Source organism: Neophocaena asiaeorientalis, unplaced genomic scaffold, assembly GCF_003031525.2.
Source record: "Neophocaena asiaeorientalis asiaeorientalis breed wild unplaced genomic scaffold, Neophocaena_asiaeorientalis_V1.1 scaffold581, whole genome shotgun sequence".
Lineage (NCBI taxonomy): Eukaryota > Metazoa > Chordata > Mammalia > Artiodactyla > Phocoenidae > Neophocaena > Neophocaena asiaeorientalis.
Window position 1 is genome coordinate 1,850,515 of NW_020172732.1, and position 15,056 is coordinate 1,865,570.

The following is a 15,056-nucleotide window of genomic DNA, read 5'->3' on the forward strand; positions in this document are numbered from 1 at the left end:
TGTGCCTGTGTTCTGGTGGATAAGGTTGGATCTTGTCTTTCTGGTGGGCAGGACCACGTCCGGTGGTGTGTTTTGGGGTGTCTGTGACCTTAGTATGATTTTAGCTGCCTCTCTGCTAATGGGTGGGGTTGTGTTCCTGTCTTGCTAGTTGTTTGACATAGGATGTCCAGCACTGTAGCTTGCTGGTCGTTGAGTGGAGCTGGGTCTTAGCATTGAGATGGAGAACTCTGGGAGCGCATTTGCCATTTGATATTATGTGGGGCCGGGAGGTCTGTGGTGGACCAGTGTCCTCAACTTGGCTCTCCCACCTCAGAGGCTCAGGCTTGACACCTGGCCAGAGCACCAAGACCCTGTCAGCCACATGGCTCAGAAGAAAAGGGAGAAAAAAAAGAAAGAAAGAAAAGAAAATATAGTTATTAAAATAAAAATTAACAATTAAAAAAATTAAAAGTAATTAAGAAAGAGAGAGAGCAACCAAACCAAGAAACAAATCCACCAATGATAACAAGCACTAAACACTATACTAACAAAAAAACCAAAAAACAAAAAACATGTACAGACAGAACCCTAGGCAAATGGGAAAAGCAAAGCTATACAGACTAAATCACACAAAGAAGCATACACATACACACTCACAAAAAGAGAAAAAGGAAAAAGAAAAAAAATATATATATATAAAAAGGAAGAGAGCAGCCCAATCAATAAAAGAAATCTACTATTGGTAATTAGCTGTAAATACTAAACCAAGATAAACGTAAAACCAGAAACAAATTAGATGCAGAAAGCAAACCCTAAGGCTACAGTTGCTCCTAACGTCCACTGCCTGAATTTTGGGATGATTCATTGTCTATTCAGGTATTCCAGAGATGAAGGGTACATCACATTTATTGTGGAGATTTAATCTGCTGCTCCTGAGGCTGCTGGGAGAGATTTCCCTTACCCTTCTTTGTTTGCATAGCTCCTGGGGTTCAGCTTTGGATTTGACCCCGCCTCCGTGTGTAGGTCGCCTGAGGGCATATGTTCCCCGCCCAGACAGGACGGGGTTAAAGTAGCAGTTGATTGGGGGACTCTGGCTCACTCAGTCGGGGACGGAGGGGTACAGAATGCGGGGCGAGCCTGCCGTGGCAGAGGCCGATGTGATGTTGCAACAGCCTGCGGCGCTCCGTATGTTCTCCCGTGGAAGTTGTCCCTGGATCTCAGGACCCTGGCAGTGGTGGGCGGCACAGGCTCCCAGGAGGGGAGGTGTGGATAGTGATCTGTGCTTGCACACAGGATTCTTGCTGGCTGCAGCAGCAGCCTTAGCTTAGCGTCTCATGCCCGTCTCTGGGGTACACTCTGATAGCCACAGCTCGTGCCCATCTCTGGAGCTCATTTAGGTGGTGCTCTGAATCCCGTCTCCTTGTGCACCCCGAAAAAAATTGCCTCTTGCCTCTTAGGCAGTTCCAGACTTTTTCCCGGACTCCCTCCCGTCTAGCTGTGGCGCACTAGACCCCTTCAGGCCGTGTTCACTCAGCCAACCCCAGTCCTCTCCCTGGGATCCGACCTCTGAAGCCCGAGCCTCAGCTCCCAGCCCCCGCCCTCCCCGGCGGCTGAGCAGACAAGCCTCTCGGGCTGGTGAGTGCCGGTCAGCACCGATCCTCTGTGCGGGAATCTCTCCGCTTTGCCCTCTGCACCCCTGTTCCTGCGCTCTCCTCCTTGGCTCTGAAGCTTCCCCTCTGCCCAGCCCCCATCTCCACCGGTGAAGGAGCTTCCCAGTGTGTGGAAACTTTTCCTCCTTCACAGCTCCCTCCCACTGGTGCAGGTCCCGTCCCTATTCTTTTGTTTCTGTTTATTCTTTTTTCTTTTGCCCTACCCAGGTACGTGGGGAGTTTCTTGCCTTTTGGGAAGTCTGAGGTTTTCTGCCAGTGTTCAGTAGGTGTTCTGTAAGGGTTGTTTCACATGTAGATGTAGTTTTGATGTATTTGTGGGGAGGAAGGTGATCTCCGCGTCTTACTCCTCTGCCAACTTGAAGGCGCCTCCTCGTTCATCCCTTTTTATGGATGAGTAGTATTCCATGGTATGGAGGTACCACCGTTTAACCATTCACCCATTGAAAGACACTTTGGTAGTTTCTAGTTCTTGGCTATTATGAATAAAGCTCCTATAAACATTTGTATACAAGTTCCTGAGTGAAAATAAGTCTTTGTGTCTCTGGGATAGATGCCCAAGAGTGTAACTGCTGGGTTGTATGTTAAGTTCCTTTTTAGTTTTAAGAAACTGTCAAACTATTTTCCAGAATGGCTGTACTATTTTGTATTTCCACCAGCAATGTATGAGTGATTCAGTTTCTCTGCATCCTCATCAACATTTGGTGTTGTCACTGTTTTTCATTTTACCCATTCTTGATAGGTATATAGTGATATCATTGTTGTTTTAATTTGCGGTTCCCTAATGGCTAATGAGAAAGAACTTTTCATGTACTTGATTGCCATCCAATACCCTCTTTGGTGAAATGTTTGTTTGTGTTTTTGCCTGTTTTCTAATTGGATTGTTTACTTTTTAAATCTTTTTGAATTTTGTTTCTTTTTCTCATCTTTCTCTGTGCTCAGTTGAATATAAAGTATTCTCTCATTTAATCATCATCACTCATACACATACTAAGAGTCCACTGTTTTATCTCATATTTAATAATTTATATTTCTTCAAATTCACAACAGCCCTGAAATGTTACACTCTAATATATATTTTGTGAAGCATAATGAGTCATTTGTTTACTTTTTTCTATGAAAAGCATTACTTGTTTGTTTTGTTAGTGAAGTTTAATAATCATTTCTCTTTGTCTTGAAACAATTGCATGAAAGGTTTAGGTCCGTATAAAGAAGAGTTTTTTAAACTAGGAAGTTAGAATTTAATGTAATTTTTAGAAATGGGTCTTCATCTGTGTGAATGAACATACTCTTATAATTTTAAAGCTGAGAAAAACTAAGATTATTTTTGTGTTGTAATATGACAGAATACTGTTTTTTTCCTACCTTCCCGACTTCGGTGATTCGCATTTAGCAATGTGGAAATCTCTGTTAGGGAAACAAAAACTGATTATTACTAGAGGAGGAAGTAGCTCTCATATAGCCTCTACTTCTCTTACTGTTGAATATATTGGGGATCAGGTTATTTGAAAGAAGCTCCATCAAACTGTTGTGACAGCTTTTATGTGTCGCTTTAATTTTTGTCTGTATTTTTTTCATTTACTATTATTTGTATCCTTCCTCAACTCATATGGGAAAAGAGCTTTCACAGAGCATTAAAATCTTCATTGATACCTATTAGAATAAAAAGCCAAAGTTCTTGCCATGGCCTTTTGGATTTTGCAGGTGGCTTCGGCTGCCTCCCTGGCCTCACCTCTTTCCGCTCTCTCCTCTTTCTCTGTACTTTAGACTCCACCTGGCTTTAAACCCCTCTAACACACTGGGCTTGTATCTCCTACCTTAGAACCCTCACTTCTGTCTCTCGGCTTCTGGCATGCTCACTTTCTTCCTCACTCTGCTCAGATTCAGTGACTTATCATCCTATCACTCCCTTGCATATACTTCCAACTCCTTTGATCCTCTTTCCTTTCACTGAACTTGCCTGGGAGAACCAACCACATCCTACTTAAGTGCAACTTTTTGCTTATTTCAGATCTCTAGCACCGCTGGAGAAAATAACCACCCATGCTGTCTGGTCTCATTTAAAATTCATGACCACCCCCTCAAGTGGGTCTTTAATTCTGCCCTGTAGCCCTGTAATATTTCCCGAGTTGTTCCATTCTTCTACTTTCAGAGGTAACTACTTCAAACCTCCTATACCTCCTGCTGCAGTCTTAATCTCTGTTTAAGGTCCTTGTTTCTTATTTCATTGAGAAAATAGAAGCAGTCAAAAGAGAGTTTCCCCTTGCTCCCACTGCATACCAAAGCTTTTTTCTGACTGTATTTGGCACAGCAAATGAACTATTTATGTTTCTTCTATCCAGAGCCAGTCTAACTTGTACAGTGGAAGTCATTCCCTCTTCACTGTCTAAGGATTTGCTTCCACGGTCATCACTCCTCTCTACCCTTCATTTTTCCTCTCCACTGCATCATTATTACTGTAATCTATCCCATCTTAAAAACAAAAACCAAACTTGATCCCACATCCCTCTTCACTTACATTCCTATTTCTTTGATCCCCTTACGGCAAAACAATATTCACAAATTGTCGCTATCAACTGACTGTAAACCACCTCAACTTTTACCAAGGTTTCCTTACATTATCAGTTTCAAAAATTGGTTCTTGTAAATATGTTTGATAAATACAGAATGCTCTTTGAGATTATGGGCATGTTCACAAGTTGTGTTCTCCCAGACTTATATAATAAGGAGATGTTTACACTTGCCCCAGTTTTTTAAATTAATTTTTATTGGAGTATAGTTGCTTTACAATGTTGGTTAGTTTCTTGCTGTATAGCAAAGTGAATCAGTTATATGTATGCATATATCCACTCTTTTTTAGATTTCCTTCCCATTTAGATCACCACAGAGCATTGAGTAGAGTTCCCTGTGCTATACAGTAGGTTCTCATTAGTTATCTATTTTATACATAGTAGTGTATATATGTCATTCCCAATATCCCAATTCATCTAACCCCCCTCCCTTCCCCCCTTGGTAACTGTAAATTTGTTCTCTACATCTGTGACTCGATTTCTGCTTTGCAAATAAGTTCATCTCTACCATTTTTCTAGATTCCACATACTCAAATTTGTTGAACACAGAACTCTTTTAGAAAGAACCTATGGGTGTTTTCATACTTCTTTTTTGATATAATTTGAGAAATGTTCAGCTTCTCAACTGTGATAATGGGCAATTTGCTTAAAATGTCATTCTTCTCAGTTTACTTGAGAGAAGGTGAGTCCAGAGAGATCCCCACCCCCTGCCCCCACTCAGAATTGTGTACTGTGATAGTGGCAGAGGTGACATTACAAGTTCAGAAGCTTTTTAAGGTTCTGTTACTGACTGAGCTATCTACTTTGGATAATTATATTTAATCAGGGCCATTGTTATTAAGATATTTACCTTATTTACTTTTCTTGAAGGTGAAACATTAATATCCTTAAACATGATCTCCTAAAACAGCAAAGCTTGTTTGGGTCAATCTTATTTTTTTCTGGCTTTGGTATAATTCATTCAACTCTGGCTCTTCTTGTAACTAGATAATACGCATGAACTTTGAATTAACCTATCCACAAGATCTGCTGCCCTTCTAATTGAAATAAATTGCTTCTGTGTTTTTAGGTGTCTGGAGTAGATTTGCAGAATGCCTCTCACAGAGAAGCGGTTGAGGCCATTAAGAATGCAGGAAACCCTGTGGTGTTTGTTGTTCAGAGCTTGTCATCCACTCCAAGAGTAAGCTACTTAAAAAATATTCTCTATATCTGTGGACCAGGCTTTTTTCAATATATTTTTACTGTTATTCTACTATTACGTAAAGGAAGCATTAACTTCATTAAAATTTAGTTATTAAGCTCAATTTTCCCTTTTTTCCTCTGATTTTGATTTCCTGGTCAAATTTGAGTTATTCCAGTGTGCAGTGGAGTCTAACAGACCCATTTTTGATTCCTTGATTGCCTGTTTACCATTTTTGCTAATTTGGAGGCAAGTTACCTAACCTTTCTGAACCAGTTACTTTGTTTATAAAATACTTTGAATACAGAGTAGGTCAGGGTTAAAAACATTCTAGAGGGACCACCAAATGGTATTTTTACAGGCATGTAAAAACTCAGACGTGTTGCATTGTTGTATGTTCTGTTAACGATTCTGAATTCGCAAAGAGCAGTATTTAATCATAGAATTTTTTTTCTATAATAAATTACTTATTTGGTATGGAATTAGAACTCTGATACACAGATGTTAGTGGCAGGATGTGTATTTTATATTGCAATATGCAGCCCCGTAAGCCCTGTACCTGGAAGCAATGTTTATTTTTCTTTATTTTATAATGGAAGGCAGCTGTTCAAAACATAGACACTTATGAACAGTAGAAAAACTCTGCATATTTTTTAAAAATTTGCTTTTCAATTCGCTAATGCAGTGCCTTTCAACCTTTTTTTATGTCAGGGAATACAGAAAATAATATTTGTATGGCAAACTGTGTAAACAGATGTCTGGCTGTCCCAAGGGCGAAGGCATCAACATGCTATTTCAGCACGCTTGTAGCCTGCCTGCACACAGTGGGTTGCAGCCTCACCCCACCTGGGCAGCTCTGCTGTGGTGCACTGCACTGCAGCACAGTCCCTTCTAGTCTTAGTGCTCCGTTTATACCATCAAGACTAATTGAGAGAAGTAAACTGAATAAGGTCTTCACATTTTTATACAACTTGAAATTCTAGATTTATTGGAATCCACCTTTTAACTTATAATATTGAAAAAGTCATTGAGGCCATCACTTTTATTTCTGGAAACTGAATTCTGTAGGAAAATTGGCCAGATTATTCCCTGCCAAATGACACTTCCAGAGAAATAGTTTTGAGCGAGAATGAACCAATCAGATTATACATTTATGTGGCCACTTGCAAATGCCCCTCTGAAAAATATTTAAAGCATTTTAATAGGTTATAAAGTCAGCCAAAACGGCCAAGATTTTAATCCAGCCATCGTTGGTGAGCTGAGGTCAAAATTTTCATTTGGAGGACATAAACAGTACAATTTCTTTCAACTGTTCAAAACAAGGGAAAATGTCTTCAGCATCGCCCGATGTTCAAGTTACTTAACCCTCAGGCAGCATCACAGACTGTTACATTGTGCATTGGGTTCATCAAGCATTGAACTATCTGTGATTCTAGCCAAGGGATGGCGATGATATTAATGTCCATGATTTGTTCCTTTTTTTTTTTTTAAGAACAAAATGATTCCAGTTGAATAAGGAAATGAAAGGAATCAAGTTTCAAATCTTTGCCAAACGGTGCTCTCTTCGGCTTACTTATTCTTGCAAGTTATATTGGTCATCACAGGAATAGAAAACATAGCCAAATTCTTAATTATTTTTGATCAGCTTACATTAAACTTTGAGACTTTCTTCAAAACCCCCAAGTAAGTCATTTCCACCAAGGCCCTGTGTTTAAACATGCCTTGGTTACATGGAAATTCTCATCAACACCATGAATTGAGCAGTGGTGTTTATATTTGTACCTTTTTTTTGAGTTGTATTTTATTTTTTTATATTTGTGCTTTTAGCAGGTGGTTTAGGAGGATCAACAACACATTACTTTTTTAAGCTTTTCCTCCTGAATTTCTCAACTATTTTTTCAGCCTGCTAGAAAGAAATGTGTGTATCTGCTTAGATTTACTTGGTAAATGCTTATTTGAGAGCAAAATTCATGATTTATACTGTACACCTCTATAGAAAGCTTTTATGCGAAGGTAACATTTTCCAGTTAAAATTACATTTCACAGTAGCATTAGGGTTCTTTTTTTTATACATTAAAAAACAAACCCTTTTGAAATTGGCATCATGCCTTCAGTTCATTAAATTTATTATCATGTGTTGTTTTATTTTTTCCTGTATTCCGTTTGTACTTCCCTAATGTCATTGTTTCATAATGGCACCTAAATTTTTTGGACATGTGTCCATTTTGTGTATTAGTCGTATAGAAATATATTTTTTACTTTCATAAGAAACCTGTGCTGTCCTACTTTTCTTAAAGATATAGTCTTTTTGGTGGGCCTTTGGTCTTCCAAATTTTGCTAATCGTATGCATACAGAAAGATATTTCTCTGCTCTTTGAAAAGCAAACATTGCAAACTTTGTGAATGGCAGCTAACATTTTGTCCCATCACGAAGCTTCTGCCATTCAGTTTCAGCTGTTTTTTTCAGAGGAGAAAGTAGGTCCAGGGTAGGCAGATATTATAACTTTCTAGAGAGACAAAGTATTTGTTTTAAAATTCTATTTATTTATTTATTTATCTATGGCTGCGTTGGGTCTTCGTTGCTGCGTGTGGGCTTGCTCTAGTTGCTGTGAGCGGGGGCTACTCTTTGTTGCCGTGTGTGGGCGTCTCATTGCAGTGGCTTCTCTTGTTGCAGAGCACAGGCTCTAGGCGCGTGGGCTTCAGTAATTATGGCACGCGGGCTCAGTAGTTGTGGCTCGTGGCCTCTAGAGCGCAGGCTCAGTAGATGTGGTGCACGGGCTTAGTTGCTCCACAGCACGTGGGATCTTCCCGGACCAGGGCTCGAACCCGTTTACCCTTCATTGGCAGGCGGATTCTTAACCACTGCACCACAAGGGAAGCTCCTGTTTTAAAATTCTTTAGGACAAGAAACATATACCTGTAGACCCACTAGTTTTTGAACTCTGACTTAGGTTGTTGTATATATTAAGCAGAGAACTTCCCTGATGGTCCAGTGGCTAAGACTCCACACTCCCAGTGCAGGGAGCCCAGGTTCGATCCCTGGTCGGGAAACTAGATCCGTCTTGCTGCAACTAAAGGAGTCCGCATGCCACAACTGATCCCGCATGCTGCATAGAAGATCCTGTGTGCCGCAACTAAGACCTGGCTCAGCCAAATAAATATTAAAAATAAATAAATAGAGAAATAAGTATTAAGTACAGTGTCTATTTACATAGGAAGCACCAAAAACATGTTGCTTTATCACTACTGTTGTTTTTTACTTAAGTGAAACATTCCTGAGACTTTATTCCAAAATTAATTTCCTTAGACTCTAATTTAAAAGTAAAGAAGAATTAATCTTAAATTGCCTTTATTTTTTATTCTTTTTAAAGATTTTTTTTTGATGTGGACCATATTTAAAGTCTTTATTGAATTTGTTACAATATTGCTTCTGTTTTTTGTTTTGATTTTTTGGCCATGAAGCATGTTGGATCTTAGCTCCCTGACCAGGGATTGAACCCGCACCCCCTGCATTGGAAGGTGAAGTCTTAACCACTGGACTCCCAGGGAAGTCCCTTAAATTGCCTTTAGAGAGAAGTGTTTTTTTGGTTTTGTTTTCTAAATTATCCCTAGGCAGGAAGTTCCTTTAATTTTCTGAGAAAGGATATTTATTTTTCCTTTTAATTTGCATGTCTGTCATCAGATTTCATGCCAACATTATTTGTGTTAGCTATTTAAGGATCCTTTTAAAAAAATCACTAACAGTTTTGTATTTTCCTAAGATGTTTTATAGATAGTTTTACAAAAAGAAATGAGTCAAAAAGTAATCTATGATGTTGGCACCATTAAGAATTAAAATTATTTCTATGAAATTGAGCTGTTTGACTCATTTATAAACATTTATTCAACACTGCTATGTATTAGGCTTTTTCTGAGCAACAGGGTTATAGCTCTCATTGACCTCTTATCCAGGAGTGTAAATAGCTTTATAATTTATTTATATGCTAGCAGTGATAGTGAAATATTTATTGAATGTGCACAGTGTGCTAGATATCATACTTGAACTGGGGTACAGTGATGAACTAGGTAGATCTATGAAATAAATGTTGCATTCAGCGTTCTAGGAATTAACTTTGCTTACCCTTAAAAGTGTATTTCGCAAAATGAGATGTTTGGATGACAGTAAGTATTGTGACCTTCTTAGTCTTCATCTTCACCTTCTGGATCTACACAAGCCTGTGAATTTATTGCCCCTTGATGCTACACACACACACACACACACACGCACGCACGCACATTTTGGGTTTTATAGCTTGTTAGATTTCCCAAGTAGTATTGCTTGCCTTGAATTATACTTCTCGTGTCTTTACTTTTAGGTGAAGTTAGAGAGTTAAGTAGGATTTTAATTGTTTTTTAAAAAAATTAAAGCCACGTAATGATTGTGACATTTAAATGTTTTCCTCTTCCCCCTTCCTTGTTTTTGTGGTGGTAGGTCATTCCTAGTGCACATAACAAGGCCAAAAAGATCACTAATAACGAGGACCAAGGCACCCAAGAAAAAAAAGAAAAGGTAACCTAACCTTGCAAGCTTTTAAAAAATGTTTCTGGTTTCTTTTTGCATATCTGAGCTGCAATTAATAAGTGTTTTTTTGATGAGTATCAAGATAGAAGTACTGTAGTTATAATATTTCCCTTGTGTGAACATGACTGATTCTGGCCTGGATGAAGGCCTAGTGGAGTATAGGTGTAAAAATGTCATGACGCACCAATCAGCCATCATCATCTTTCTCTGTCTTTCCTGTTCAGCTGGGCTGGTTGTCTGTCTATTCCCAGAAAGTTTCTCAGACTTTGATCTTGCTGCTCCCTCAGCCTGGAAGTCCATTTTCCACATTGCTCTTCCTTTTCATTCTCGAAGGAGCAGGTCAAAGGTCATCTCTCCTGAGAAAACGTTTCTTACTGTCAATCAGAGTTAATCCTCCACTCCTGTTTCCCCACCTCTATTCTAGTAGAATTAGTTGATACTAAGTTTATCTTAGGGTATGGTGTCAGGTAGGATGGATTTTCATTTTTCCCCATAAAGGTAAATAATTATCCCACTCTTTTAAATAGGCCCTCCTTTGCACCACAACCTCTGTCATATCTCAGGTTATCAGGGGAAGATTGTTTCTGAGCGTTCTCTTTGTTCCATTTGTTTATCCCAGCACAAATGCTGCCCTGCCTAAATTATTAAAGTCTAATAATAAATCTTGTTTTCTAGTAGAGCAATCTCCTTTACGTATTTCTTTTTCTTTAGAAGTGTATTACCTATTTGTGTCCTTTTTCTTTTCCATTTAATTTTATAATTAGCTTGTCAAATTCTACCAAAAACTCTCTTTGACAATTTTGATTGGAGTTGTGTCAGATCTATAAATTGTAAAGAATTTACATCTTTATGATATTGAGCGTTCTTAACCATTAACCTGGTATGTCTTTCTATTTATTAAATTCCTCTTTTATTTCTTACAATTAATTGTTATCATTTTCTTCAGAAAGGCATTGTAAATCTTTGGTTTATTCCTAGAAATCCTTATATTTTGTGTTGCTTTTAAATATTTTTTTTTTTTTTTGCTTTTAAATTGCATTTTCTGTTGCTAGTATGTAGATATGAAATTGAATTTTATATATTTTTTGACATCTTGTAACATTATTCTCTTATTCTTTTATAAAATAATCTGGTTCAGGACACTGGGAAAACCAAAATGCTGAAATAAAAAAGTTAAAATCTCTCATAAACCCACCATCTAAAGATAAACTTATTAAATATTTTATGTAGAAGCTTTTAGTGTCTTGATGTATGCTTTTAGTGTCTTGGTGTATGTACTTCACATATACATATATATATATATATATATATATATAATTTTTAATAAGAATATGAATCCCAAATTCTAGTACTATGTAGATTTTCATTTCTGAATTTTCTATATGGATAATAATAACCACTTTGGATAAAGGCAGTTTTCTTCTTCCCTTTCCAGTATTTTATCCCTTGTTTTATTATATCTGCTAAGATCTCTGTGGTGTTTAATGGAGGTAATAAGAGCTAACATTCTTATTGTTTTACCTCCTGGTAGTTAGGAAATTGCTTTCAATATTTAACCATTAAATATGATGTGTGCTGTAAGTTTTTATAGATTATCCTTTGGTTATGGAAGTATTCCCTTTCATTCTTATTTTGCTAAGAATTTTTATGACGAATGGGATTGATATTGAATTTTATCAAATGTATTATCTACATTCACTGAAATAATTTGTATGTGATTTTTTTTTTCTCCTTGAATTCCTTAATGTGGTGAATTATATTAATAGATTCTGTAATGTTAAACCAATCTTAAATTAATTTGGTCATGATCTTTTTTGCCTGTTTGCTAGTATTATTTCTTTTAGAATTTTTACATCTGTGATTTTGAACAAGTTTGGCCTGGAATTTTCCGTTTATATACTATCCTGTCTGGTTTTGGTTATAGAACACTACTAAAATGAATAGTAGGAGTACTTCTTCTTTTCAGTTCTCTGAGAGTTTGTGTAAAATAGTAATTATCCATGCCTTACATGTTTGGTCAGATTAGCTTATGAAGCCATCAAGGGCCTGTGTTACTGAGCTATTCAGATTTTCTGTTGCTTTTAGAGTTAGTTTTGATTACTGACTCTTTTCTAGGAATATTGATGTCACCTAATTTTTGCATTTGTTGGTATAAAGTTGTTTATTCTCTTAACATGTATTATCTGTGTTCTCTTCAAAGTAGTTCTTTTTCATTATGAATATAGTTTATTTTTTTATTAATCTTGAAAGTAATTTTTCATTTAATTCCTCATTTTGAAGAATTAAGTTTTGAGCTGTTAGTCTTCTCTGTTATATCTTTATTCTGCTTAATTAATTTTGTTCTCATTTTTATATTGTCTTATTTGGGTTTATTTCCTTCCCCCCACCTAATAATCTTTAGATAGTTGTAGAATTTATTGTTTTAACCATTCTTTTTTTCTAAAATAGTCATTTCAGACCATAAATTTCCTTCTAAGGTCCTTTTTTTTTTTTTTTGGTGATACGCGGGCCTCTCACTGCTGTGGCCTCTCCCGCTGCGGAGCACAGGCTCAGCGGCCATGGCTCATGGGCCCAGCCACTCTGCGGCATGTGGGATCTTCCTGGACCGGGGCATGAACCCATGTCCCCTGCATCGGCAGGCGGACTCTCAACCACTGCACCACCAGGGAAGCCCCCTTAATACTATTTTAAAAGCTGGCTGTCCTTGTTCTGAGCATTGTCTTTCACTTAGAATGATCTGGTCTGAGGAAAAGTTTTGCTGAAAATTCATTTGCCTTTATTATTCTTCATTTAACTCACTTTTAAGTTTTTTCAAACAAGAATTAAAGAGACACCATGATCACATTTTTGAATTCTTTTGTTGCTTAACAAGTACTTTGTATTTGGCATCTTCTCTTCCTTCATCACTCTTGCATTTTATTGATTTTTGGATTTTCTATAAATGTACAAAGTACTGTTTTGGTTAGACATTATCTTAAATAAATTTGGGTGTGTGTTTTTCTTTACGGATCCCAAATATTGTTTTCTATTTTGGAGGAATTTATTTTATGCCTGCTTTCTGTAATGGACCAGTCATTGTCCATTTACTGATGTGTATCCTGCCATTAGTGGCTTTGTCCTATAAAGCATAATTGATTGTACTTTATTGAAATCCTGTAGCAAAACAAATCTTAATCTGGTTATTTTGGCTTTTGTGGAGTGCTTGGGTGTATCGGCTCCCATTCTTTCCAGCAGCTTGGATCTCTCCATAGTTGGGCATGTTTTATTTTTCCCAGCGTTCAAGAAAATGTCAACATTCTGTGAAGGTAATCTGATCATAAAGTCTACTTTAATTAAGCCTATTTGAACCAAATATTGATGTGCTGTATCATTTGGTGTGTAAATTTAAAGAATACTTATACAGAAATACAAAAAATATTCATCATAAAGCTTTCTCTTTCTTTTTTAAAACATTAAAATGTGTGTTGACTCTTTATAAATTGTAGATGAATACCTCTTTGGTTAGAAAATCTTGGTATTTCAAGTAGTTTTTAAAGAATGAAATCTTTACCTTCTACAATTGAATAAAAAGTTTAAATAATTATAGGATTAACACATTGGGTAGTTTTTACATTTAGACTTAATTTTGAAATGTTTTTCATTTGAGTTATTTGGTCAGAAATAAGGAAAACTAAGCCTCAACAGTGTAAAGAAAGTACATATAGTTGACTTTCTCACTGGAGAAAGGAATTCATTCTTCTGAGTAGGTTAACAGTCTTAAAAGCTGTGCCTTTGAATTCTTGTTTTCTGTATTACATCACAGAGTCACTTTTACATAATAACATAAACATAAGAGAATGAATTGTATTTATTTTACAATCCTGGTGGTGTGATGGAAGTTGGATAGAGTCAAAATATTTACAGATTATCTTTTTTATCCTGTTTGTCATTGAGGAAGAGGTTATACAAAGACAATTAACGCTTCTCTCAAATTTTGCATCTTCAGAGGCGAGGAACTGCTCCACCTCCAATGAAACTGCCGCCTCCTTATAAAGCTCCATCTGATGACAGCGATGAAACTGAAGAAGAATATGCATTTACCAACAGTGAGTTCCTTTTCATTATTTGGGGTGGATGCAGAATTTATTATATTATGCTTTAATGATTGTTGTAAATTGTCAAATACAGTGGTATAGCTTCTTAGAAAATGTGCATTAACATATCTTGCTGAAAAAGAAAGTTTACATCTCCAAAACTTCTGTGACTTTATTTTCCTAAGTTTTTGTCTTTGACACTAATATAACAGAGTGAGTATCAAAGGCAGCTGGGTGGTAAACTTTTATCTACATTCCCTCCTAGTCTTACTATTTGGTTATGATTACACAAATGCTAAGAAGTCCTTGAAATTGGAGTTTGACCCATAATAATAAGAGTTGAATGTAGATTTTAGGCCTTGATTACGTGCCCTACTCAAGTGGATGGTGATATTGTCAATGCAAAATTACAGAGGGCCAACGAAGTCATAATTTTTCCTTTAGATGTCATTTCATGACGCCCTTTTGTATTAGTTGTATCAAATATACATTCACACATATATTTAATGAAGGCTTTATTTAAAAGAATTTATATATCTTATATGTATGTAAATTATATGTAGTTTAGATCTGATTGCTGTTGTGTATGGAATTTATTTTGGGGTGATGAAAATGTTCTAAAATTAGATTGTGATGATGGTTGCACAATTTGTGACTATACTGAAACCTACAGGATTATACATTTGAATGGGTGAATTTCATGGTTTTTGAAATTTACATATTTTAAAATAATATTTTTCCTTCTATAATATAGAAAAGGAGTCTGATACAGAAATTGAAAGAGTTAAAATTCTGGCTCCAGTACTTCCTAGTGTGTGACCTTAAGCATGCCCTCTTCTATGAAAATAATGGTACCTACTTCAAAGGGGTTGTGATGAAGATTAAAATAAGGCGATAAGGACTTTAGCCTGGCGTATTGTGAATCTTCAACAAGTATTATAAAGTTGACTATAACTTTATATTTTTCTAAATATAATATATAAATGAAATATAAAAATAAATATAACTATATAACAAGTTGACTTT

The 15,056-nt window shown here is 36.7% G+C and overlaps 1 protein-coding gene across 6 annotated transcripts in view; it reads left to right on the top strand.

Moving 5' to 3' along the window:
* PATJ (PATJ crumbs cell polarity complex component) overlaps window positions 1–15,056 on the top strand; it is a 336,033-nt gene that overhangs the window by 135,566 nt on the left and 185,411 nt on the right. For all 6 annotated transcript variants that reach the window (XM_024740399.1, XM_024740403.1, XM_024740400.1 and 3 more), the window contains 3 exons: window positions 5,286–5,396; window positions 9,868–9,945; window positions 13,943–14,042. In XM_024740399.1, coding sequence (XP_024596167.1) covers window positions 5,286–5,396; window positions 9,868–9,945; window positions 13,943–14,042 — 289 coding nt within the window. The remainder of the gene's footprint in view (window positions 1–5,285; window positions 5,397–9,867; window positions 9,946–13,942; window positions 14,043–15,056) is intronic.